The sequence below is a fragment of the Ochotona princeps genome, chromosome 29 (assembly GCF_030435755.1).
Source record: "Ochotona princeps isolate mOchPri1 chromosome 29, mOchPri1.hap1, whole genome shotgun sequence".
Lineage (NCBI taxonomy): Eukaryota > Metazoa > Chordata > Mammalia > Lagomorpha > Ochotonidae > Ochotona > Ochotona princeps.
The window spans coordinates 19,949,158-19,974,116 of record NC_080860.1 but is presented as its reverse complement, the minus strand read 5'-3'; the positions used below and the strand labels follow the sequence as shown (position 1 = coordinate 19,974,116).

At 53.6% G+C, this 24,959-nt stretch overlaps 2 protein-coding genes across 6 annotated transcripts in view; one reads left to right on the top strand and one right to left on the bottom strand.

Moving 5' to 3' along the window:
* TXNRD2 (thioredoxin reductase 2) overlaps nucleotides 1-7,591 on the bottom strand; it is a 49,179-nt gene extending 41,588 nt beyond the window's left edge. For 2 of the 4 annotated variants that reach the window (XM_058656462.1, XM_058656465.1), the window contains exons 1-2: nucleotides 7,394-7,591; nucleotides 3,024-3,092 (exon numbers count right to left, since the gene is read on the bottom strand). In XM_058656462.1, the coding sequence (XP_058512445.1) occupies nucleotides 3,024-3,092; nucleotides 7,394-7,499 (175 nt within the window). In that variant the 5' untranslated portion in view covers nucleotides 7,500-7,591. Of the gene's footprint in view, nucleotides 1-3,023; nucleotides 3,093-5,206; nucleotides 5,238-7,393 lie in introns of those variants that run through there. The other 2 variants (XM_058656463.1, XM_058656464.1) reach the window with 2 other exon arrangements.
* On the top strand, nucleotides 7,470-24,701 carry LOC101523382 (catechol O-methyltransferase). 2 transcript variants are annotated; one of them, XM_058656466.1, is made up of 5 exons: nucleotides 7,470-7,594; nucleotides 21,276-21,543; nucleotides 22,248-22,441; nucleotides 22,602-22,733; nucleotides 24,347-24,701. In XM_058656466.1, exons 2-5 carry the CDS (start codon nucleotides 21,276-21,278, stop codon nucleotides 24,539-24,541), a joined length of 789 nt encoding a protein of 262 aa, XP_058512449.1. In that variant the 5' UTR covers nucleotides 7,470-7,594; the 3' UTR covers nucleotides 24,542-24,701. The 2 variants fall into 2 exon arrangements, with proteins under 2 accessions (XP_058512449.1, XP_058512450.1); XM_058656467.1 differs by having other exon boundaries at nucleotides 7,477-7,594; nucleotides 21,387-21,543.
* The last annotated feature ends 258 nt before the right edge of the window (nucleotides 24,702-24,959 follow it).

Genomic DNA, 24,959 nt, shown 5'->3' with positions numbered 1-24,959 from the left:
TCAGAAATTATCTTCTTTTTTTTTGGCACTAAACGAAATTCTTCTTTTCCTTTTTTTTTTTTTTTTTTTTTTTTGCCCCCATGAACTTTCTGAGGGACACACGTATGGTATCACTTACATCTCGATAAAATAGTTATTCAAAATATGAGACGCTTGGCCATAAATCTGACAGAGCTGGGTAACGCCCGCCGTGCCTCAGGCTATGAGGGAGGGTGGGGCCTAGGCATCCAGGGACTCAGAGTCCGGGTTCCCTCCCCACCTCTTGTTCCCCAGGGGATGTGCAAAAACACACAGATGCTAGGACCCAAGTGTGCCCCCCTGTGGCCTCTCAGTTGTCACTCTTATCTGACATCCCATACAGAGGACATAGTTTTAAGGGGTAATGACAACCACAGCCCTGATGTATTTCCCATCTGTGTGGAATCACAAAAATGCAGAGCTCAATATGAAAAGCTGAATACACTGCTAGGAAGTGAATTAACGGAGGCTTCACTTTGGCGCAGTGTGTTAAGCCAATGTCTGTGGTGTCGGTATCCCACATGGGCACAGCTTCAAGTCCTGGCGACTCCACTTTCAATCCAGCTCCCTGTTAATGGCCTGAGAAAGTAGCAGAAGCTGCTCCAAATTTTGCTTGGGCCCCTGCACCCACGTGGGAGATCCAGAGGAAGATCTGGGCTCCTGGCTTTGGCCTGCCCCAGCCCTGGTCATTGCAGCCAATTAGGGAGTGAACCAGCAAAGGGAGACCAATCTGGCTCTCTCACTCTGCCGTTCAAATAAATCCAATCTTAAAAAGGGGGGGGGGGAGGGGAGGTCTAGTGCAATAGCCTAATGGCTAAAGTCCTCACATTGCACATGCCAGGATCCCACATGGGTGCCAGTACATGTCCCGGCTGCCCCACTTCCCATCCAGTTCCCTGCTTGCGGCCTGGGAAAGCAGTGGAGGACAGCCCAAAGCCTTGGGACCCTGCACCCGTGTGGGAGACCGGGAAGAGGTGCCTGGTCCTGGCTTCAGACTGGCTCAGCTCCGGCTGTTGCATCTGTTTGGGGAGTGAATTAACGGATGAAAGATCTTTCTCTCTGTCTCTCCTGACTTTCCAATAAAAATAAAATAAATCTATTAAAATAAGGGGTGGGGTGTCTTGTTGTGCCCCCAGGTGAGCTATCATTTGAAATACTTGCATCCCAACTGGAGCACAGGTTCAAGTCCCAGCTGTTCTGCTTCTAATCCAGCTCACTGCTAATCCACCTGGGTAGGAGGTTGATGATGCTCCAAGCACGTGGTCCCCTGTCACCCACATGGGGGACCTGGCAGGAGTCTGGACTCCTGGCTTCGGCCTGGCCCAGCTCTGACTGGTGCTGCCACTTGGAGAGTGAACCAGCAGATGGAAGATCTTTCTCTGTCTTTCAAATAAATAAATCTTTTTTTTTTTTTTAAGATTTATGTAAAGAGAGGAAGAGGGCTCACATCCGCTGGTTCATTTCCCAAACACCTGCAACATCTGGGGCTAGGCCAAGAGCAAAGCTGGGAACCAGGGCACTCAACCTAGGTCTCCTACCTGGGCTGCAGACACCCAGGCACTGGAACCTTCACAACTGCCCCCACACGGTCAAGGGCAGACACAGCAACTGAACCCAGGTACCCTAATACACAGTATGAATGTCTCCACTGGCGTCTTTACACTGCCCCTTTAAGAAAACTTAAAAATTCAAAAAGGATATTCAATATACAGATATTCAGGGCTGCACTACTCACAATGGCCCCCCCAAACTGGAAACTTACAGAAGAATAAGCCAATAAAATATGCAACAGCCATATCTGGAAATACCTCACAACAAGAAAAAGGAGGGTATTGGGGCTGGCACTATGGCCCAGCTAGCTTCCTATACAGGCACTGGTTCGAGTCCCAGCTGCTCCACTTCTGATCCAGCTCCCTGCTAGAGTGTCTGGAACATGGGTGCAGGGCCCCTGCCATCCAAGTAGGAGACCCAGATGGAGTTCCAGGGTCCTGGCTTCAGCCTGGCCCAGATGTGGCTATTGTGACCAATTAGGAGGAGTAAACCAGCAGATGAAAGATCTCTCTCTGTCAAATAAACAAACCTGTAAAAACAAATGCCAATAGGTATGCACCCCGGTTTATGATGTATAGATTACATCTGCACAGAGCATCCATTGGGGTAAATGTCACTTCCCCCAAAGGGCAACTCAGGCCAGTGGCAGTCGGGACTCAGGTCTAGGGAAGACACCTTCGCTACAGTAACAGAGAGGGGTATTAAGGGCCTTAGCCCTAGACCACCCCATTTCTGGGGGCGGGGTAGGGGTGTGGCTCTGAGGGCCAGCTCCAGGGTTCCACCCCCAGCTTCCAGGGGCCAGAGCATGTTCTCCCCAGGCTTCTAGAACCCAGGAGTCACACGAGGTTCCAAGAAGAAAAAGCCACGTCGGCTCTCACACAAGCTTTGATGATGACACTGCACCCCCACCCCCTGCACGCATGCACACGCAGGCTGCTGGGAACCATCCCTGTTGCTAGGCAACGCGTGCCTGCACTGATGTCAAGGCCAGAGGACCAAGCTGACGCCCTGTCATTTGGACCTCTCATTTCTATCCCTGTCCCCTTGCCTGCTTCCTCTTTCCTGCTTAGCCAGGGCAATTGGGACCCCCTAGGGATGGTACAGGGTCTCCAAGAGAGGCTAGTCTGTGTGTTCCCGGTTGAGCACAGACAGGGAGATGAGGAAACCCCACAGCTGCCCAGGGAAGACCACCAGGGACAGACAAGAACAGAACTTTCCAGAAGCTTCTGAAGAACAATAGGTGCTGCATGGCAGCACGTTGAGCCACCATTTGCAGTGCCCATATCCCACAGAGAGCAGTGGGGATAGGGCAGGAGACAGGCCACAGCAAGGCAGTGGCTGGGCTGACCCTGGCAGCCTTTGACCCTGGACATTCAGGTCCATCCCCTCTGGGCCACAGGGAAAGCTTCGATGCCCTGTCATGCCGACAGGGCCACGGGACACAGGGTACCTACCCTCCTTGGCACACGCCAGGCCACCAGATCCCCCACCAATCACCAGGAGGTCGAAGTTCGGCTGCTCTGCTGGGGAAAGAAGGGGAGGGGTGAGACAGAAGCCAGGCCTAGAGGGTCCCCCAGCAAGTGTGCAAAGGTCACAAAGCCCCTTTGGGTTAGCCATGGGGACCCTGGAGGCCCACCCCACAGCCATGACGGCTGATAACTCATCACGCCCTAGAGCAGAACACGACCACCTACACCCATCACCTGCACATACAGGGTGCCTGATGACCCCTGCAAACCACACCCTGCCCCCACGCTTACCCAAGGCCTCTCGTAACTCAAACACCACCCAGTGTTCTGAGCTACACAATCACCAGCACAGGGGGCCAGCAATTTAAGTCTCAGCTGTTCTACTTCACAACTCAGCCCCCTGTTCATGTGCCTGGGCGAAACAGCGCAAGATGGTCCAAGTGCTTTGACCCTGCCACCCATAGGGAGATCTGGATGGAGTTCCCAGTTCCTGGCTTCAGCTTGGCCCAGCCCTAGATATTGTGGCCATTTACAAAGCGAGCCAGCAGGTGGAAGATCTCTGTCACTTTGCCTTTCACATTAATTATTTAATAATAAAATTAAAAAAAAAAAAACCCTAACATGTCTCCTGGAGTCCATGGGCCTGAACCCTTCAGTTGGAAGCAGGAGTTTTAGGATGCCTGCAAGGATGCAATTATCAGAGGAAGTACCAGGGTGTGTGGTCCTGGAACTCTTTTCTCTCTAAGTCAGTTACAGAGAGAGACAGGGAGATACAGAGAGATCTTCCATCTGCTGGTTCACTCCCCAGATGGCCACAAAGGCCAGTAATGGGCTCGTCCAAAGCCAGGAGCTTCTTTCAAGTCTCCCACACATGTGCAAGAGCCCAAGCACTTGCATGTCTACCGCCGTTTCACGCAGGCGCATTAGCAGGGAGCTAGATTGGGACTGGAGCAGCTGGTGCCCTTTCAGGAAGCAGGCAGCCCAGCGCAAGCCCCCTTGACATCGCTTTTGAGCTCACCACGGCATCACCTTGGAGGAAGCTCATGTCTTCCTGTGAGTGCCTTCTGTGTCCACTCTGTGAGTTGCTGGCATGGAGGGCAGACCAGAGACAGTCAAAAAGTGTCTTCCTTTCCCTCCCCTGGCCCTGGGGAGGAAGTTTCGCAGGGGAGGGAAAGGAAGTACTCTGACCTAGGCACTGGGTTGGGGACACCAAGCATGAGGCACCAGCCCACTACCGCAGAAGGAAGGGAGAAATAGAAAATATGAGACTCTTATTGGAGGGGGTGTGTGTCTAAGGACCTTGGGTATAAACAGGGGATGCTGCCTGTGGCAGATCCGAGACTACTCAAGGTAAGGAAGTGAGCTTCCCCACACACCAGCAAGGGATTTGGAAAAAATTTGCAAAAAAATGGAGTGAAAAGATACGTTTGTGAGGGTCAGCGCCATGGAGTAGTGAGTTAAGTCTCTGCTTGTGGTGCAGGTATCCATGTGGGTGCCAATTTGAGTCCCAGTTGCTCTACTTCCGATCCAGTTTTCTGCTTAAGACCTGGGAAAGCAGTGGAGGAAGACTGAAGTCCTTGGGACCCTGTACCTGCATGGGAGATGTGGAGGAAGCCCTTGGCTCCTGGCTTCAGACCGGATCAACTCTGGGTCTTTGTGGGCCATTTGGGGAATGAACCATCAGATGGAAAATCTCTCTCTCTCTCCTTTTTTCTTTGTAACTTTGACTTTCAAATAAAAAATAAGTCAAATTGTTTCAAAGATATCTATGTTGGTGCAAAAAAAAATAATTAAAATCCATGCATATTGTTTTTATCCTAACATGCACCTTCCACAAACCTTGTAAAGATGCCTCATCTGCCTGGACTCCAACAGCCTTGGGGAACCTAGGCTCCTGCAGGGACCCAGGACTACCCCCTAGCGATGCCCACCCGAGTCCCACCCAGCAGCTGGCACTGATGTGCCACAACAGCTTCCAGCAGTGAAGCACATCCAATTCGAATTCAACTCCAGGACGCTGAGATCTCAAGGGTTGTAAGTGGTTCTGCTCGCTGACAGGAGCCCAGAGAATCAAGGACCACTTGCAGCAGCCCTCTACCTCCTATTCCCATGGCCCGGTGAGGGGATGGAGGTGGGGGGTCCCCAAGCGTTGCCCAGAATATTCCTACCTGCCATTGTGGGTGGCCTGTCTTCCCCATTGCCAGGACTGGGCTGTCCTGCCCAACACCCAGCACTGTGACCCTATCCCCACGTCAGGGCCTACTATCAGGCCTACCCATATGAAGCCTGGGCTTATCTTGGGCGGTTTGCTCCCTTCCGGCTACCACGCATACCACTCAGGAGCCCACTCTGTCTGATAAACACTGTGTAGGGGCCATGATGTGGCAAGCAGCAAGTGCAGGGAGGCTGGCCTTAACCCCTGGGAGGCCTTGGGCTGCAGCATAGGATGTACCTGTACCCAGCTCACCAAGCCCCACTGTGCCACTGCCAGCCAACCTCCTTGGCCTTGATCATTTCTGTTCCTCTCTGTACCCTGCAAACAGCAGGAGCCTGGCAAGCGCAGAAGGCCCAGTGTACAGGGCCCCAGAGGCCAGTAGCAGGGGGTAAGAGCAATGTTATTCTGGTTCTGGTTGAGGGGCTGCCTCCATGCTACACAAGCTCACGGAACCACAGCTCTGAAGCAGAGGCTGCTGGCTACGACGAAGACAGAGGCTCCACATCACACAACTGGGGTCAGCACCTTCTCCAGGCCCCATCAGCTCCTGCTCACCCCACTGTGGCCCAAGGCCACCGTTACTAAAGGGTCCCCACCCTGCTGATTGCCCACCACACCCAGAGCCATGGCTCCTTGTTCATGGATCTTTTGCTGGTACGACTGCACGGGGTCAAGTTCCCACTCTGCGAATCTACTGTTTGGCTTTTCTTCCCAATGTGCATTCAGCCCTCATACAATGTTCCACCTGATCCAGCTTGTTGACAGGATAAAACCCTGTCCTCCAGCCAAAGACCCAGGACTCTGCAGGGCCACCCTTGCCCTGCACCCTACCCCCTAGCTGCCCCTAAGGCCTTAGTTACAGCTCTGCCCATGTACCTCTGCACTCAGCCCTCTGTCTGGAGTCTACCGCGGCCAAGGCCAGGCTTTGCCTCCCACAGGTGCCAAGAAGCCCCCTGCCTGTCCTTGCTCCCACACCCCTCCCCACTCACTAACTTCCTGCAGGGAAGCAGGGCTGTGTCACATGGTCCAGAGGGGAGTGACCAGGGCTCAGGGCAAGTGACATGTACTGTCTCAGCTTGGCCAGTGTCCTTTGGAGACCCCCAGAACAAGTGTGACTCCACTCTTCCCCCTACAACACATACACCTCAGAGTCAAGCAAACAGTGGGTTCCCTCGCATCCCCTTGCATGTGCAAGTAGTGACTGCCTGTTGTATGTGGCCTCTAGGGGTCTGGGAAAAAAGGGGTGAGGTCTCAAGGGGATGGTGGGAAGTACCCACAGGAGCCTGGACATCACCATGGTCAGGATTAGGATAATAGGAGTCTGGGAGACTACAGGCAGGAATGGCAAGACAGTAGGGCAGGGTTCCCTGCCTCAGTTTCCCCATCAGGAAGTAGGGACCAATTTGCCCAAGGGGCCTGTGCAGCACTGCTGCCCCCCCAGGACCCACCCACATAGACACAAGTCCCCTGTGGGCTTCCCCACATGGATACCAGCCTTACATGGCCCCTCCAATGGGACCCTCAGCTCTCCATAAGGATCCCCTCACAGACACTCCCACTTTGCACAAGGACAATTTTCTCTCCATGGGGACTCCTCACAAGACCCCCCTCTGACACCCTCATTTTTCACAAGAACAACTTCCTCTCCACAGAGACCCCCCCACACACACACGGCAGGGGCCCCCTTATGTTCACCCCAAAGTTTTCTCTCCAAAGAGACACCCCATAGTGACCCCCTCAGACACCAAAAGCTTTCCACAAGGCCAACCTTCCTCAGAGACCCTCTCAGGGACCCGCTCATGGATACCCCAAAACCTTCCACAAGGACAACTTCCTCTCCACGGAGACCTCCAGAAGGCCACCCCATAGGTACCCCCATTTTCTGCAAGGACAACTTCCTCTTCACAGAAATCCCCTATGAAGACCTCCTCATAGATATCCCAAAACTTTGCACAAGGACAATTTCCGCTCCACAGAGATCCCCTCACGGGGACCTTGCTCCCCACGGGGCCCCCTCACGTGGGTAACCCCACCCACCTCGCCGTCTTCCACGAACATTCCCCACAGGGTGCCCCCACCTCCACGAGGTCGCCCCCACGTGGGCTCTCCGCCCCGCACCGGGGCGCTCCGGGACCCCTACCTGCAGCGCTCCGCGCCGCGCCCCGCAACCCGCCCGCCGCGGCCCACGGCCGCCACCGGAAGCGCCCACCGGGCCCCCGCAGCGCCGCCGCCGCCATCGCCGCCATCGTCGCGGGGCCTCGCGGGCGGCCGGGGCTGCCCTCGGCGCTGCCTGTGCCGCCGGGAAGCGCCAGTCAGCCGAGGGCGCCGTGACTGCCGGGAGGTGAGTGCGTCGGCTCCGGCGGGGCCAGAGGTCGGCCCCGGGCCGGGGCTCCGAACACCTACGGGGCGAGGGCGGGGTGGGGGGGTCTGTGGTCTTTGGACCCGGGCTGGGGCATCTGTTCTGGGGTGGAGAGATCTGAACCCTGAACGGAGGTCTTCGGACCTTGGGCGGGGAGTCTTGGGACCTACAAACCCTACAAGCCCCATTTGGGGTAGGGGGATTCTGACCCGGGGTCGCCACACTCCGTATGTGAGGAGGGGGCGTCTGTGTGGTGGGGAACTTCAGGTGGAGCAGGAGGAGAACGGGGGCGGTCCTCCCTTTTGCGTTGGTTGGTTGGGAAACCAGACCCCCTTCCCCGAAGGTGGGTGGACCCCTGGGGTCAGGGCTTCCATTGGGTGCCCTGCCCACCTTGGGCCAGCTGAAGTCAGACCCTGGGGAGTGGGAGAACAGGCTTAGCAATGTTAATGTTCCTAATGGAGTCAGCCTTTGAATGCCACAAGCCTTGCAGCCCACCTGGGAGGTGCCCAGGACACTGTAAGGTTGGACTGAGCTGTGGTGCGGGGGAGTGGCAATCCCCCCAGGGCAGCCCCTGCTAATAGACCAGCCTGGCCAGTTTTTCTACCTGCAGACTTTCTGTCTACTGCTTTTTAAAATGGGATTGTGTGGCCCTCTGCGGACCGTTGGGAAGTGCCCTGAGCACATGGCACTCCCTGGGGTGGTGGGAGGATTCTGCAGGGCTCAGAGGGGCGTTGTGTCGCTGACCAGCACGATGTGGCCAGCACATTGTCACCTAGGATGTTTAGAGTGGAGCAGAAGTAACTGGCCTTTTTTTGGGGGGAGGGGGGAGTTCGGGAGCTGGAAGAGTGAGAGAGGAGCTCAGGGGAGCCAGCAGAGTCCCTCAAAAAGTTCCTCCCCGGCTCAGTGCGGTAGCCTACCGGCTAAGGTTCTGGCCTTGCATGGCAGGGATCCCAAATGGGCACCGGTTCTAATCCCAGCAGCTCCACTTCCCATCCAGCTCCCTGCTTGTGGCCTGGGAAAGCAGTCCAGGATGGCCCAAAGCCTTGGGACCCTGCACTAACATGGGAGACCCATAAGAGGCTCTGGACTCCTGCCTTCGGATTGGCGCAGCTCTGGCTGTTGCGGCTCACTTGGGGACTGAATCAGCGGATGCAAGATCTTCCTCTCTGTCTCTCTTCCTCTCTGTATATGTGACTTTCTAATAAAAATTTTAAAAATCTTTAAAAAGTTCCTCCCACAGGACAGGAGCTGGGTCTTAAGAAGATTCTGGTTTCTTGCCGCTAGGCAAGTACAGGCTGGTCTGGTCAGGGGATGAGGGTGTGTCCTGAGTTGTGTAAGCCATGGCCCTTAGGAAAAAGAGAAGCAGATGCATGGTTGTGGTAGCGGGGTGGCCAGAACAGAGGTTCTTGTCTTCTGAATTTGCAGAAGACAAATTCAGGCAAGCTCGCAAGAGAGTGAGCGTCAGCATAAGGGACACTTCTCAAGATGAAATCAAAGAGGGAAACCTGCCATTCAGACTGGGTCAGACAAGTGTACGGAGTTGAACAGGGAGAACACACCTGCCAGGCCCGGTGAGCATCTGAGCAGGGGAAGTCCTGGGAGCTGAGAGCCTTGCTGCTGCTGGACTGGGTGGGCCTCTCAGGAAAAGGCCAAGCAGACAGCTATGGACAGGGGGACTTGTAAAGGTCTAGGCCCTGTTCTTCCCTCTGTCTGCACTCCACCCCTGGATGAAGAGTGTGCTAGGTGTGATTTCCTCCCACCCTTTTATTGCTCAGTGTTATCAGCCTAATTAACTCACTGGCATCCAGCAGACAGGGCTCTCCTTTCCCACTGACAGGTTAATCATTAAGTTCACAACAGAGGCATGGCAGTTAAAGTTGCCACCTGTGAGGGCCTGGCCTGGTAGCCAAGTGGCTAAGGTCCTTGCCTTGGATGTGCTGGGATACCTATGGGCACTGGTTCTGGTCCCAGCGGCCCTGCTTCCCATTCAGCTCCCTGCTTGTAGCCTGGGAAAGCAGCCCAAAGCCTTGGTTCCTGCACCTGTGTGGAAGACCTGGAGGAGGCTCCCGGCTCCTGGCTTAAAGTTGCCACCTCTGTTTACTGCATCCCATATGGGCACAGGTTACAGTACTGGTGACTCAACTTTTGTCCAGCTCCCTGTTAATACACCTGGGAGAGCAGCAGAGGATGGCCTAATGCTTGGGCCTCTGCACCCACATGGGAGACCAGATGAGGCTTCTAGCTGCAGGCTGGCCCAGCTCTGGCCATTGCAGCCATGAAGGAGTAAAGCAGCTGATGGAAAATTTACTCTATGTCCTTTCCCTCTCTCTGTGCCTGGTTCCCCTGCCTATCCCCCTCCTCCGCCCTCCCGCCTCCTGCCTCCAGTGGCAACAGTGGCCAGAGCTGAGCAGATTTGCAGCCTAGAGACCTCTCCCACATGAGTACACGCTCCAAGCAGTTGTGCCATCATCTGCTGCTTGCTCAGGCCAGGAGCTAGATCAAAGGTAGAACGGCAGGATTAAAACTAGAGCCCAAATAGGATGCCAGAACTTCAGGCAGAAGATTAGCACACTACACCACTGTGCTGGCTTCTCAAATAAATATAAAATAGAGACAGTGAGCAAGATTCTCCTCCATTGAAATACAGCTTTTCTCGCTACCATCACCTCTTTTTGATTGAGGGAATTCCAAGTAAGGTTATTCTTGTTTACAACAGGAATCAACTCTCATTAAATCTGGCCTGATTATTTAGCTAAGCATGGTGAGGAAGGCAATGGTGATGACTGACCTCACAGACCTTTTTTAAGTTTGCTTTTGCTTTACCTGAACTTCTTGTTTTAAAGATTTACTTATTTATTTGTAAAAGCAGACTTAGAGAAAAAAAATTCCATTCATTAATGTACTCTTCATACTGCTTTGACAGCTAGGACTGGCCAGGGCCAGTGAGACTGTATATTGTTCTCCCCTGGTAGCAGGGGCCCAAGCCCTTAGGCCATCCCTCGCTTTCCCAGGCCACCAGCAGGGAGCTAGATGAGAAGTGGAGCAGCCGGGGCTCAAACCAATGTTCTTACAGGATGCTGGCATTAAAGATTGCAGGCAGTGATTTTTTTTTAAGATGTATCTTTTTATGAAGATTTATTTATTTTTATTGGAAAGTCAGATATACAAAGATAAGGAGAGACACATAGGAAGATTTCTGTCCTCTGATTAACTCCCCAAGTGACTGCAATGGCCAGAGCTCAGCCAATCCAAAGCCAGGAGCCAGGAACTGCTTCTGGGTCTCCCATGCAGGTGCAGGGTCCCAAGGTTGTGGGCCATCACCAGCTGCTCTCCCAGGTCACAAGCAGGGAGCTGGATAGGAAGCAGGGCTGCCAAGATACAAACTCTGACACCCGTATGGGATCCTGGTGTGTTCAAGATGAGAACTTTAGCCACTAGGCTACCACAGCAGGCCTGGCAGTGATTTTTTTTTTTTTTTAATGTTGTCTGCACAGTTGAGAGGGCTGTACGCCCATGTGGGCCTCTGATTCGAATGCAGAGGATCAGGTGGTAAGGAACACATTTTTAAAACGATTTTTATTTTGTTTTGTTTAAAGATTTATTGATTTACTTACTTATTTATTTATTTATTCATTTAAAGATTTATTTATTTTATAAAGTCAGATACACAGAGAGGAGGAGAGACAGAGAGGAAGATCTTGCATCCGCTGATTCACTCCCCAAGTGAGCCGCAACGGCCAGTGCGCGCCGATCCGAAGCCGGGAACCTGGAACTTCTTCCGGGTCTCCCATGCGGGTGCAGGGTCCCAAAGCTTTGGGCCGTCCTCAACTGCTTTCCCAGGCCACAAGCAGGGAGCTGGATGGGAAGTGGAGCTGCCAGGATTAGAACTGGCACCCATATGGGATCCCGGAGCGTTCAAGGCGAGGACCTTAGCTGCTAGGCCACGCCGCCGGGCCCAATTTATTTATTTTTATTGCAAAATCAGATATACAGAGAGAGGAGGGAGACAGAGAGGACGATCTTCCCTCTGATGATTCACTCCGCAAGTGACCTCAACAGCCAGAGCAGAGCCGATCCAAAGCCAGGAGCCAGGAGCTTCTTCCGTGTCTTCCATTCAGGTGCAGGAACCCAAGGCTTTGGGCCGTCCTTAACTGCTTTCCCAGGCCACAATCAGGGAGCTGGATGGGAAGCGGGGCTGCCAGGATTAGAACCGGTGCCCATATGGGATCCCAGCACATTCAAAGCAAGGACTTTAGCTGCTAGGCTACTGCGCTGGGCCCAGATGTTTTTCTTTTTTATCTCCTGTAGTGATAAGGGAAGACAAGGTCATTGCTTGTCCTCAAACTACGTCAGCTCCCAGCCATAGGAGATGGTCATTTGATAACATCCTAGAGACCCTGATGTGAAGAATGTTTCGAGGGTGTTACTTGAGTGGGGTTTTTTATGTATTTATTTATTTATTTATTTATTTATTTATTTATTTATTTATTTTTTGATAGTTCTGAAAAGTTGGTTTCATTGCTCCAGGGTTGAGAAAATCTAACCAAGGTCTACTGGTTGACAAAGTCCAGCTTAATGCATCCACAGACCCAGGAACATGCTGCAAAGCCTGGCCAGGAGAATTGTCCAACTTGTTCTACTTTCCATCCTTTGACAAGGCAGTCGACATCCCCCTGCTGACCTGAGCAGGCTGGCATGTCCCCTGTGTGCATTTGAGCTTGCTGTCCACTGCACAGGTATCAGCAGCTGAGGAGGCTCTGTCTAAGATCAGGTCACATATCCTGTGATTTTCCCTGTGGCAGGGGTCTGAGTCCAGCCATCTAGCTAGGGAGTCCTCAAGAAACCTCACCTGGGGTGACCTCAGACTTGACTCTTGTATGTACTAGCCAGTGCAGGGTCAGGTGCGGTCACCTGCACCAGCCAATACAAATACTAGTAGATGCAGCTGCCTGGTTACTTCTGCCCCCTGCCCTATATCTCACATGAACTAAACCCCAGCCGGCTCGCCACAGACCCAGTCTTCATATACACTAGTGGGTGCTATGGCCGAATCCAGGTAACCCCTAATAACCCCACCAGGCCTGCCTCCAGCCCGTTTTTACATGTACCAGCCTCTACTATGGCCTAGCCCAACCCGCATTCCATCTGACTTTCTGGCATACCTACGGATGCTGCAGCTTAGCTCAGCCCAACATACCCCCAGACTCAGCCTTCCCATATGCCAAGAGGTGCCACTGCCTTGACCAGTCTGGCCTACCCACTGCCCCAGTTCTCGTGCTCACTAGCAATAAGTACAGCTTAGCAGGAGAATGCTCACAATTCCCAGGCATGCTCCCAGTCCCAGTCTTGCACCTTCCACGGGGTACTGTAATCCAGCCTGATTTCACTCGCACCCAATCCTGGCACTTTTCAACTGTGTGATACAGGCTAGCACAGCCTGTCTTACCCCTCACCCTTCCATTCCCCAACCCCCGTCCTAGCTCTCATTCTCTGCTATGGAAATGGCAGCCCAGCAGGGGAGTCCCAGAGGTTCCTCTGCTAGGGCGACTTTCAGCTCTGGGTCCTGCAAGTGCCAGTGGGTACTGCAGCCCAGTCTGAGATGGCCCACCCACAGTCTCAGCATTTGTCAGAAGGTGCTGCAGCCTGGCCCAACCCAGCCTGCCCCCAGTCCAGCTCTCACTGGCAAGTGCAGCAGCCTAGCCCATTCCCGTACTCCTATGAACTGGCAAGTGTTACAGTCCAACCTGACCTGGCCTGCACCCTGTTCTGACTGTCACTCGTACTAGTTTGTGCTGTGGACTGACCTTGCCAGGCCCGTTCCCAGACCCAGTTCACATGTATGCCAACAGGTGCTATAGCCTAGCCGGGTCTGGCCTACTCCCAGCCCCGACATTTACGCTCACCAGTGGGAGCTGTGGTGTATCAAAGGAGTTCCCTAAGTTCCCCTGCCAGGACCGCTTCCAGCAACAGATCTCACATGTGCTGGTGGACAGTGCTGGCCAGACTGACATGGCTCGTCCCCAGTCCTGACACTCACCAATGGGTACTGTGGCCTAGCACAACTGGCCCACACCTATTCCAGCTTTTTAACCAGTGAGTGCTACAGTCTAGCCCACCTGGTCCACTCCCCAACCTGGCTCTCACACTCAACAGGGGAGTCCCCAGAATTCCCCTACCAGGCCCATTCCCAGCCCTGGGTCTTGCATAGCAGGGAACTGGATCAGAAACAGAGCAGCTAGGACTTGAACCATTGCCCGTGTGGAATGCTGTCGCTGCAGTCCTAGGATCGACATGTTCAACCACTGTGCCAGTCTCACACATTCGATTTTCTCAAGAGTCTTTTGAGATTCAGAAACCAAGCCAAGAACTTGTCCTTGAATTTCACCTGAAGTTTCCTTAGAGCTGGAAGAAATTGTTTTCTCTTGAGGGAACTCAACTATCCCAAGTTCCCTGGGGCTGCCAACAAGCGACTTGGGAGTTCACTGCGTCAGACTGCGTCAGACAAACCCAGCTAGTTGAGTGTTTGTCTTTGCAGGGGCAGAGGACAGGTGCTTGAGTTTTCCCAGGGCCGCTGAGAAGCAGCTGGCTGCAGCCCCGGCTGGCTTCCCTGTGAGCCGCCAGTTTTCTCATGCCTTGTGTGTGTGTGTGTGTGTGTGTGTGTGTGCAAGCAAGGATTCACGAAGTCAGCGTGGTTCCTTCCTGTCGGCTGGAGACACCTGATTCTCAAAGGCGGGATCTAGTCATAACCTTGGTGGCACAGCCAGTGTTCCCAATAGTATCCTGTTGAGGGAAAGATTCTACTGGATAGCATACAAACTGTAGTTTAACCTCAGGGCTGGCCCTGTGGCGTAGCAGGCTAAGCCTCCGCCTGCAGCACTGACATCCATAAGGGCACCAGTTTTCATCCCGGCTGCTCCACTTTCGATCCAGGTCACTGCTAATGCTCCCAAGAAAGCAGCAGGTGATGGCTAATGTCCGTGGGTCCATGCATCCACATGGGAGACTTAGAAGCTCCTGGCTTCAGATCACAAAAGTATGGCCATTGCTGCCATTTGAGGAGTGAAGCAGTGGGTGAAAGGTATCTCTCACTCTGCTTCTCCCTGTGAAACTCTCTTGCTCTGCACCAGCCTCTAAAGCCTGATTTTGAAAACTGTGCTGGGGCCCGGCATGGTGGCCTAGCAGCTAAAGTCCTAGCATTACACACACCAGGATCCCATATGGGCGCTGGTTCTAATCCCAGCAGCTCTGCTTCCCATCCAGCTCCCTGCTTGTGGCCTGAGAAAGCAGTCGAGGACGGCCCAAAGCCTTGGGACCCTGCATCCGCATGGGAGACCTGGCAGAGGTTCCAGGCTCCTGGCTTTGGATTGGCTCAGCTCTGGCCGTTGCAGCCACTTGGGGAGTGAATCATCAGAGGGAAGATCTTCCTCTCTGTATATTTGACTTTCTAATTTTAAATAAATAAATAAATCTTTTAAGGAAAAAAAGAAAAAGCAAACTGTGCTTAAATGTGTTTATTCCTTGGCCAGGTTTGACCCTGCCATCTGAAATTTCTCCCCTGCAAGCCATCTTCAGCCGTCTGTGTCCATCTGCTTTTGTTCCGTACTTGGCCTCTTTTAAAAATTTTCTTTGGGTACTAAAATCACCCCTCTCTCATTAACAAAACCCTGTAATGAGTTCTCGGAATATTTTTCTTTTTTTTTTTTAAGATCTTATTTATTTTTATTGGAAAGTCAGATATATCGAGAGAATAAGATACACTCCCCAGGTGGCCACAACAGCCAGAGCTGCACCAATCTGAAGCCAGGAACTGGCACCAACTTTTTAATGTGGAACTGAGGAGCACAGATGATGGCTGAAGGCCTTGAATCCCTCCCACCCATGTGAGACCCCCTGATGGAGCACCTGTCGTTGGCTGGTCCCTGTGCCCACTGTCCCTGTGCCCGCTGTTACAGACATCTTGGGGAGTGACCCAGCACACAGAAGATAGTTTCTCTGTCTCTTGCTCTGCTTTCCAGATAAGTAGAAAACAAACACTTTTTTAAATTCTTTTTTTTAATTTAACATTTTTATGTTCTTTTTTTTTTTAAAGATTTATTTATTTTTATTGGAAAGGCGGATATACAGAGAGGAGAAACAGAGAGGAAGATCTTCCATCCGCTGGTTCACTCCCCAAGCAGCCGCAACGGCTGGAACTGAGCCGATACGAAGCCAGGAGCCTCTTCCGGGTCTCCCATGCGGGTGCAGGATCCCAAATCTTTGGGCCGTCCTCAACTGCATTCCCAGGCCACAAGCAGGGAGCTGGATGGGAAGTGGGGCAGCCGGGATTAGAACCGGTGCATGCAAGGCGAGGCCCTTAACCACTACACCATCACACCGGGCCCTTAATTTAACATTTCTAAAAACAAATAAAAAGATAAGTTTATGTTAGTGTGATATATTTTTTTGGAATCCATACACATTTATTTGGCAATAGACATTTTTGCTTTTTTATTTATTTATTTTAAAATTTGAGACAGACCTAGAAAGTTCTCATCTCCGGTTTAATCCCCACATGCCTGCAGTGGGTGGGGCCAGGCTAGGCTGTAGCCAGGAGCCACAGACTTTGTCTCTCACCCATGAGTGGCGGGGACTCAAATAGTTGAGTCATCCTTGCTGCATCCCAGGATGTGTGTTAACCGGAAGCCGGAACCCACAGACGTCCACGTGTTGCCGTGGGCTTCTTAACTGCTAAGCCAAACACTCCCTTCTCCTTCTCATTATTATTATTATTTATTTTCATTACAAAGGCAGATTTACAGAGAGAGGAGGCTGAGATCTTCCATCTACCAGGTCACTCCCCAAATGGCCACAAAGGCTGGAGCTGAGCTGATAGAAGCCAGGTCTCCCGCTCCCACATGGCTGCAAGTTCCTAAGGACTTGGGATGCCTGTGCTTAGAGGTGGAAGATTACCAGTTGAGCCAATGCGCTGGCCCCCCAGACACTCCCTTCTTCCTCGTAACTTCTAGAAAACCCCTGATAGGCACAGATTCATAAAGAAATAAATATAAAGATATGTATGTATGTATATATCTATATATACATACATATAGATAGATAGATATACCTGGATAAACTTTTTTATGAATTTATTTTATTTTTATTGGAAAGGCAGATATATACAGAGAGGAAGATTTTCGGTCTGTTGATTCACACCCCAAACAGCTGCAAGGCCGGAGCTGAGCAAATCCAAGGCCAAGAGCCAGGAGCCTCTTCCAGGTCTCCCACACAGGTGCAGGGTCCCAAGACTTTGGGCCGTCCTTGACTGCTTTCCCAGGCCACAGGCAGGGAGCTGGATGGGAAGCAGGGCCGCTGGGTCACGAACCGGTGCCCCCATGGGATCCTGGTGTGTGCAAGGTGAGAACTTTAGCCACTAGGCTACCACGTGCCAGGCCCCCAGATAAACGTTTTAAAACTCACATTTATTTATTTTTAAATGTTTGTTATATAAGTTAAACTTAACTTTTTTAAAATTCCATTTTCCACAAACACTTCACAGCATAGGGAGTGGAGGTAGTGCAGGACATTTGGCCAGCATCCATTGCCTGTTTTCTTGGCCCTCGGCAAGTTCCCAGGGGAGGGACAGAGAAGCCAATGGAAAGAACAAAGAAGGCTTCATCGAGAGAAAAAAAATAAATTCCATGCCAAGGCTCAGAGAGTGAATCACCACCACTCTAACCCAGAAGCCAGGAATAAACCTGCCAGGTCGAGCGAGCGCTTAAAAACAGCATCCTGGTACTGCCTGCCTTCCCTCCTCGGGAGTGCACACAGGCTCTGACCTCATGCCCACGGCTCCTCCTCCCTGCCCGCACCATCCCCCACCACCACAGGAAGTCCAGTGGGCGAAGCAGTCCTCCTTTTGGGCTCCTCATCCACTCAGAGCTTTCCCCTGCACAACAGGCTCCTGGAGCAGAGACCATGGTAAGGAGTGTGTGGTGACTGCTGGCCCGTGGTGGGGGAAGGAGCTGAGAGAGGAGCAGGAGTGAGAAAGGGTGATGAGGGCGACGGGGGCAGGGCGGCTGGGTATGTGGGCAGGACTCCAGCAGAGCTGGGAAGGGGGAAGGTTGCAGAAGGTGGTGAGTCTGGGCCCTGTCTGTCCCAAGGCCTGGTTTTCCTGGAGGCAGCTTGGGCAGGGACTGGGAGTCATCCCGGGAATGCTGCCTAGAATGTTAGGGTGTGCGCCCCGTGACTGCTTGGAGCAGAGCTCAGGTGAGCTTGGGGAATCAGGCAAGCTCCTCTCCTCCCCTCTGTGGTGATGGGGGCCCTGGACTCCTTCAGGGCATCAGAGGAGGGAGTCACATGAAAGGGGCAGATGAGCTTCAGCTCACACGGGGACAGGGCTGGGACCAACCTGACAGCTGCCACAAGGCACAGCAGGATCCCGGGCTCGGTCAGCTGGGGCTGGCTTGTGGGGCCAGGACCAACCGGGACATCACCCTCTCTGTTCCCGCTCAAAAAACAGCCCCATGCTTGGGACTGGGACGTAGGTCTGGTGACCGAAAAGGAATGGGAGTGGGCTCATCTCTAGCCGTCAGGGCTGCTTGGGAAGCGAACCAGTGGATGGAAGATCTTTGTCTCTCCTCTGTAATTCTGCCTTTCCAGTAAAAATAAATAAATCTTTAAATAAGTAAATCTCTTTTAAAAGAATTGACATGGTCACCTAGCGGCTAAGGTCCTCACCTTGAACGCGCCGCGATCCCAAATGGGTGCCGGTTCTAATCCCAGCAGCTCCACTTCCCATCCAGCTCCCTGCTTGTGGCCTGGGAAAGCAGTTCAGGATGGCCCAAAGCCTTGGGACCCTGCACTAACATGGGAGACCCATAAGAGGCTCTGGACTCCTGCCTTCGGATTGGCGCAGCACTGGCCGTTGTGCTCACTTGGGGAGTGAATCAACAGATGGAAGATCTTCCTCTCTGTCTCTCCTCCTCTCTGTATATGTGACTTTCTAATAAAAATTTTAAAAATCTTTAAAAAGTTCCTCCCACAGGACAGGAGCTGGGTCTTAAGAAAAGAAGATTCTGGTTTCTTGCCGCTAGGCAAGTACAGGCTGGTCTGGTCAGGGGATGAGGGTGTGTCCTGAGTTGTGTAAGCCATGGCCCTTAGGAAAAAGAGAAGCAAAGATGCATGGTTGTGGTAGCGGGGTGGCCAGAACACAGGTTCTTGTCTTCTGAATTTGCAGAAGACAAATTCAGGCAAGCTCGCAAGAGAGTGAGCGTCAGCATAAGGGACACTTCTCAAGATGAAATCAAAGAGGGAAACCGGCCATTCAGACTGGGTCAGACAAGTGTACGGAGTTGAACAGGGAGAACACACCTGCCAGGCCCGGTGAGCATCTGAGCAGGGGAAGTCCTGGGAGCTGAGAGCCTTGCTGCTGCTGGACTGGGTGGGCCTCTCAGGAAAAGGCCAAGCAGACAGCTATTGACAGGGGGACTTGTAAAGGTCTAGGCCCTGTTCTTCCCTCTGTCTCCACTCCACCCCTGGATGAAGAGTGTGCTAGGTGTGATTTCCTCCCACCCTTTTATTGCTCAGTGTTATCAGCCTAATTAATTCACTGGCATCCAGCAGACAGGGCTCTCCTTTCCCACTGACAGGTTAATCATTAAGTTCACAACAGAGGCATGGCAGTTAAAGTTGCCACCTGTGAGGGCCTGGCCTGGTAGCCAAGTGACTAAGGTCCAATTATTGGACAGTCAGATATACAGAGAGGAGGAGAGACGGAGAGGAAGAACTTCCGTCCAATGTTTCACTCCCCAAGTGAGTACAACGGCCGGTGCTGCGCTGATCTGAAGCCAGGAGTCCAGAGCCTCTTATGGGTCTCCCACGCAGGTGCAGAGTCCCAAGGCTTTGGGCTGTCCTCGACTGCTTTCCCAGGCCACAAGCAGGGAGCTGGATGGGAAGTGGAGCTGCTGGGATTAGAACCAGCGCCCATATGGGATCATGGCATGTTCAAGGTGAGGACTTTAGCCGCTAGGCACGCCGCTGGGCCCTGTCCAATAAAATTTAAAAAAAAAAAAAAAAAAAAAAGAGTTTCCAAGAGAAAGAGAGGTCCTGTATCTGTTGGTTCATGCCACAGATACCCACAATGAGCAGAGTTGGACCAGGAGCCAGGAGCTTCCCACACAGGTCTCCCCGGTGGGTGCAGAGGCCTAAGCGTTGGAGCCATCCTCCGCTGCTCTCTCAGGCACATCGGCAGGGAGCTGGATCGGAAGTGGAGCAGCCACTTCTTAGGGAATGCTGGCTTTGCCTGCTGCATCACAACAGCGCATGTCCTGTTTCTATTGCTAGTGGTATCTTTGTAAAGCGAAGAAATAGACACTGTTCTTGGTTGGTTCACTCCCCTAAATGCCCACAACAGCCAGGTATGGCTCTCCCGGGCTGGTCATGCCATCCAGGCCTCCTATGTGGGTGGTTCTCGAGCCATCCCCACTGCCTCCCAAGGTCTACATTAGCAGGACATTGCATTATTCTGCTTGGTGTCCCGACCACCAGGCCCAACGCCCATCCCACTGTGTGGTTTCACCCACCCATTCTTTGGTTCCAAACAACTCTGGGCGGGATCCACTCATGGCTGGTGCGCAAACCTACCTATGGGTGGTGTGGGTCGGACCCCAGCTGCACTGTCCCTTTGTCCTTGCCCAGGCCTCAGTGCCCACATGTTTACCAATAGTTAGATCTAGAGGTTAGAGATTTACATGCCAAATTTTGCAGTGATTTGGGTACCCCTGGGGAATAGGTTGTACAATTTAAGATCCCAGCACCCACCCAGCAATTTGTCATTTAAGCAGCGTAGACCTTTAATCTTCAATACTTATTTTTCACATTTATTAGTTGGAAAATAATCCTAAGGGCGAGCATGGTGGCTCACAGGCTAATTCTCCATAAATGCCAGCATCCTGTATTGAGCACCTCTGATTCAGCTCACTGCTTGTGGCCTGGGAAAGCAGACAGAATGTTCCAAATCTTTGGGACCCTCACATGGGAGACACAGAAGAAGCTCCTGGCTCCTGGTTTCAAATTGGTCCAGGTCTGGCCTTTGCTGCCATTTAGGGAGTGAACCAGTAAATGGAAGATCTTTCTGCCTCTCCTTTCTTTCTGTAAATCTGCCTTTCCAATAAAAATAAATAATAGAACAGGGGCCATTGTTGTGGCACAGTGGATAACCTGCCAGGCCTGTATGCCAGGCCTATATCAGGAATGCCTGTTGGAGTGCCAGGAAGTGGCTGATTTTGGCTGGTGTTCTGGTCCAAGGTTGAAGGTGATGGCCGTCAGAGGCCCAGGCTGGCCAGGGACATCACAGTGAAGAGAGGCACCCAGGCCAGTGCGTCCTCTCGAGCCTCTCTCTGCTTATACAGTCTTCCCAGGTCTCCACTGGGGGGTGAGTTCATGTTCCATGTTGGCCCCCCATGTCACCTTGTCAGTTAGCTGCTCTCCTCCCAAAAGCCTTTGGCTTGCTGGCAAGAAGAAAAAACAAGCCCTACCTTAGTTTACCAGTCCAGAACATTTGGAGGTGACCCATCCTTAACTCCTTCTAGGCAGGACGCCTCCCTGGACCAGGCCCCCTCTTTGCCCTGCCCACCTGAGGCAGTGCAGAGCACTGAGGCCCCGCCCCCTTACCCCTTCCCCACAGATGCCCTGGATTGCAATTTGCCTGGGCCTGGGGCTGCTGGGATTGGTGCTGCTCCTCCGCCGTTGGGGCTGGGTCTGGGTGCTCCTCTCCTACCACGAGCTGGTCCTGCAGCCACTCCAGAACCTGCTCATGGGCAACAGCAAGGAGCAACGCATCCTGCGCCACGTGCAGCAGCACGCTCAGCGCGGAGACCCACAGAGCGTGCTGGAAGCCATCGACACCTACTGCTCACAGAAGGAGTGGGCCATGAACGTGGGTGACAAGAAAGGTAAGGGTCGCAGCTGGTGGGGGTGCTGGGCAGGGACACAGGGCAGGCCATCCTCAGGCCAGGGCCACACAGCCATCAGGCAGTCTCTTGTCATCTTGTTTCTCAGGTTAGGACCATGCCTAGACCAGAGGAGCACTGTGGGACAAGGCTGTGCAGCAACTGGCCTGGCCTCCCATGCCAGGAGAGTGAAGGGAGAGGTGACCATGCATGCTTGGCAAGGAGAGCAGCTGCACAGGAAAGGGGACAGGTCAGCCAGGGATCTCAGTGGACAGCAGCCTCTGGCAGCTCCTTGCCACCGGGTTGCAGTGGGGCTTGGTGCCAGCCCTTGTACCGGCCGGCAAGGGGGAGGTATGGCTCCTCCTGATCTCTGCCCACTTGGCATCACAGGACCTGCTTGGAGACCAGTCTGGCAGGCTTTCCTGCTGGCCTTGAACTCCAGCCTGGACACACCATTTTAGCTTTCCTGGAAGGGGAGGTGGGGATAGCCCCTGCCAGCCTGTCTCCTGGGCAAGGGGGCACCTGCTGCAGCCTCCAGTGCAAAGGGAGACGGGGATAATGAGTCGGGATGTGTGAAATGGGCTCAGGGGACTGGGAGTAGGCCAGGTATTAGACACCACAGCAGGGAGTGAAAGGGGGAGCTGGGCCAGGCACCTCCCACCCCCACCTGCCCTCAAGCCACCCTCACTTGCCCCTGTCCCTTGCAGGAGAGATCGTGGACGCAGTGATACAGGAGTACCGCCCCTCCCTGCTGCTGGAGCTGGGAGCCTACTGTGGCTACTCGGCTGTGCGCATGGCCCGCCTGCTGCCCCCGGGCGGGCGGCTGTTCACCATGGAGATCAATCCTGACTTTGCTGCCATCACCCAGCAGATGCTGGACTTTGCCGGCCTGCAGGACAAGGTGCAGCTTCCCTGACCCACATGGCCAATGTGGGCATCGACTCACGGTCCCCTCCCAAGAGCGGGAGAGTGGGGAGGCTGACCTGGAGCAGGGGTGGGGAGGATGGGCTGCAGCCGTGCCCAGCTGGTGCCCAGGGAGGTACCAACAGCTGCTGTTACAGGTCACTGTGCTGCTGGGGGCGTCCCAGGACCTCATCCCCCAGCTGAAGCAGCAGCATGACGTGGACACCCTGGACATGGTGTTCCTGGACCACTGGAAGGAGCGCTACCTGCCGGACACACTGCTCCTGGAGGTGAGCTCAGCCAGAGTGACCTTGTTGGCTGCTGCCACAGGGGCCAGTGAGACCCATGCATGTCAACTGGCCACGGCCCTGGAGCTCCTACAGGGAACTGTGGCAGAGGTGCTGCCTGAAGTCAGGGCAGGTAGGGATGAGAGGAAGGGTCCTGGGGGGGAGAGGTGCCAGGTAGTGGGGTGAGCACCACGGACCAGACCTGCTCCTGGGTGAGGGGGTGGGGAGTGGGAGAGGGCATTTAGATGGGCAGCTGCAAAGCCACCCCTACTCTGCCAGGGCCTAGCTGCCAGCTGCTGGGAGCAAGAGAGAGATCTTCCATTCCTTGCTGTATCCCTGAATGGCCGCATCGGCCAAGGCTGGGCCAGACCGAAGCCAGGAGCTCCAGCTGCTTTCCCGGGACAATCCATTTCTTTGGCTTTGCATACTGCCACTTCCTGCTTTCATTCAGGAGCATGCTCGATGGCCTGACTTCTCAGGAATGTGTATTTTGCACAACTGCTCAGGGCCCCCTGCATTTTCTCTCACTGGCAAGCAGGAGACACCGAGAACTCCCTCACCTTAGGGCCTGGCTACGCAGGGACCAATTCCAGCATCACCACCAGGGATCCCTCCTGCCTGAGACCGGAGATGCCCAGGGTTGCTTGTTTGATTCTACTTTGGAGTTGAGATTGCTTTTTAAAAAACAGCAACAACAAATCTGTTTCAGGGCCAGTGCAGTGGCGTAACAAGCTATTCCTCTGTCTGTTGCACAGGCATCCCATTTAGGCCCCAGCTCACATCCCAGCTGTTCCACTTCTCATCCAGCTCCCTGCTTGTGGCCTGGGAAAGCAATGCCTTAGGACCCTGTACCCACATGGGAGACTGATAGCAAACTCCTGGCTCCCAACTTAAGACCAGCCCAGCTCTGGCCATTGCAGCAATTTGGGGAGTAAACCAGCAGATGGAGTATCTCTTTCTCTCCCTCTCTCTCTGTAACTATAAATAAATCTTTTGAAAATAAAAAAAAATTGTTTCAAAGGCAGAGAGAGCTGGCTAGGTGCCATCCATTGGTTCATTTCATAAATGCCTGTAAGGGCTGAGGCTGGGCTGGCAGAACCAGGGCTCCCACGTGGGTACAGTATGTGGCTGCACCCCTACTGCCTCCCAAGGTGTACCTTAGGCAGTGCCTGGGGGTCAGGAGCCACATGGGTGCACATTGAGCCTGAACACTCCCACGTGGGACGCAAAAGTCTCTACTGCTATGCCAAATGCCCACCCAAGACAGCTTTATTTTCAACACAGCTTCTTTTGGATGGCTGTGTCAGGAAAACTTCCACACTCCCGAAGTCCCTTTCACATTCCCTGGGCTGCCCTGCTGTCCATCCCACCCCACCACCCAACCCACACACCTGAGGCTGACCCTGGCTCTCACCTAGCTAGTGCTTATTGAGCACCTGCTGTGTGCAGGCTGGGCATGGAACCAGGAGCAGAAAGCTCTTGTCCTCAGGCCCAAAGTCTAGTGGGGTGGGGGGAGGGCGGGAGTAGTACTTCTTCTGGTCTGGGGCAGGTTAGCAGGGCATCCCTGACTGCCCCCCACCCCCACCCTGGGGACCATCTCTCTCTGTCCCCCACAGCAGTGTGGCCTGTTGCGGAAGGGGACAGTGCTGCTGGCTGACAATGTCATCTTCCCGGGGAGTCCAGACTTCCTGGCACATGTGCGTGGAAGCAGCAGCTTCGAGTGTACCCACTACAGCTCATTCCTGGAGTACATGTCGGTGGTGGATGGGCTGGAGAAGGCCATCTATGTGGGCCCAGGTGGCCCAGCGTGACTTCAACCATGCACCCTGCCCTGGATCCCTCCGACAAGCTGGCCCCTGCCAACCCCGCTTCTGTTACTGCTGCCTGGGGTATCTGCCTTCAAGTACCAGGCATACTTAGTGCCTGAAAGTCCTGGGTCCTGGCCACACCTGCCTCCCTATGCTGGGATGCCAGCAGGATGATGCCTGGGCCCAGCCAGTGGTGCTCCCATCCCGACTCTGGGCTCCTGACACGCAGGCCTGGCAGGGCCAGGAGCTCCACCTGCAAACGGCCTGGCCTTGCCCTCAAGCTGTCCTCCAGGTTCCTGCCAGCAGGTGGCAGCAGAGTGCCTCAGCCACAACTCCACTTCCCAGCCCTGCCTCTGTACTTCTGACAGAATGAATTCTAACCCCTTGACTGGGCAGCTGTAACCACCTTGGACACAACTGC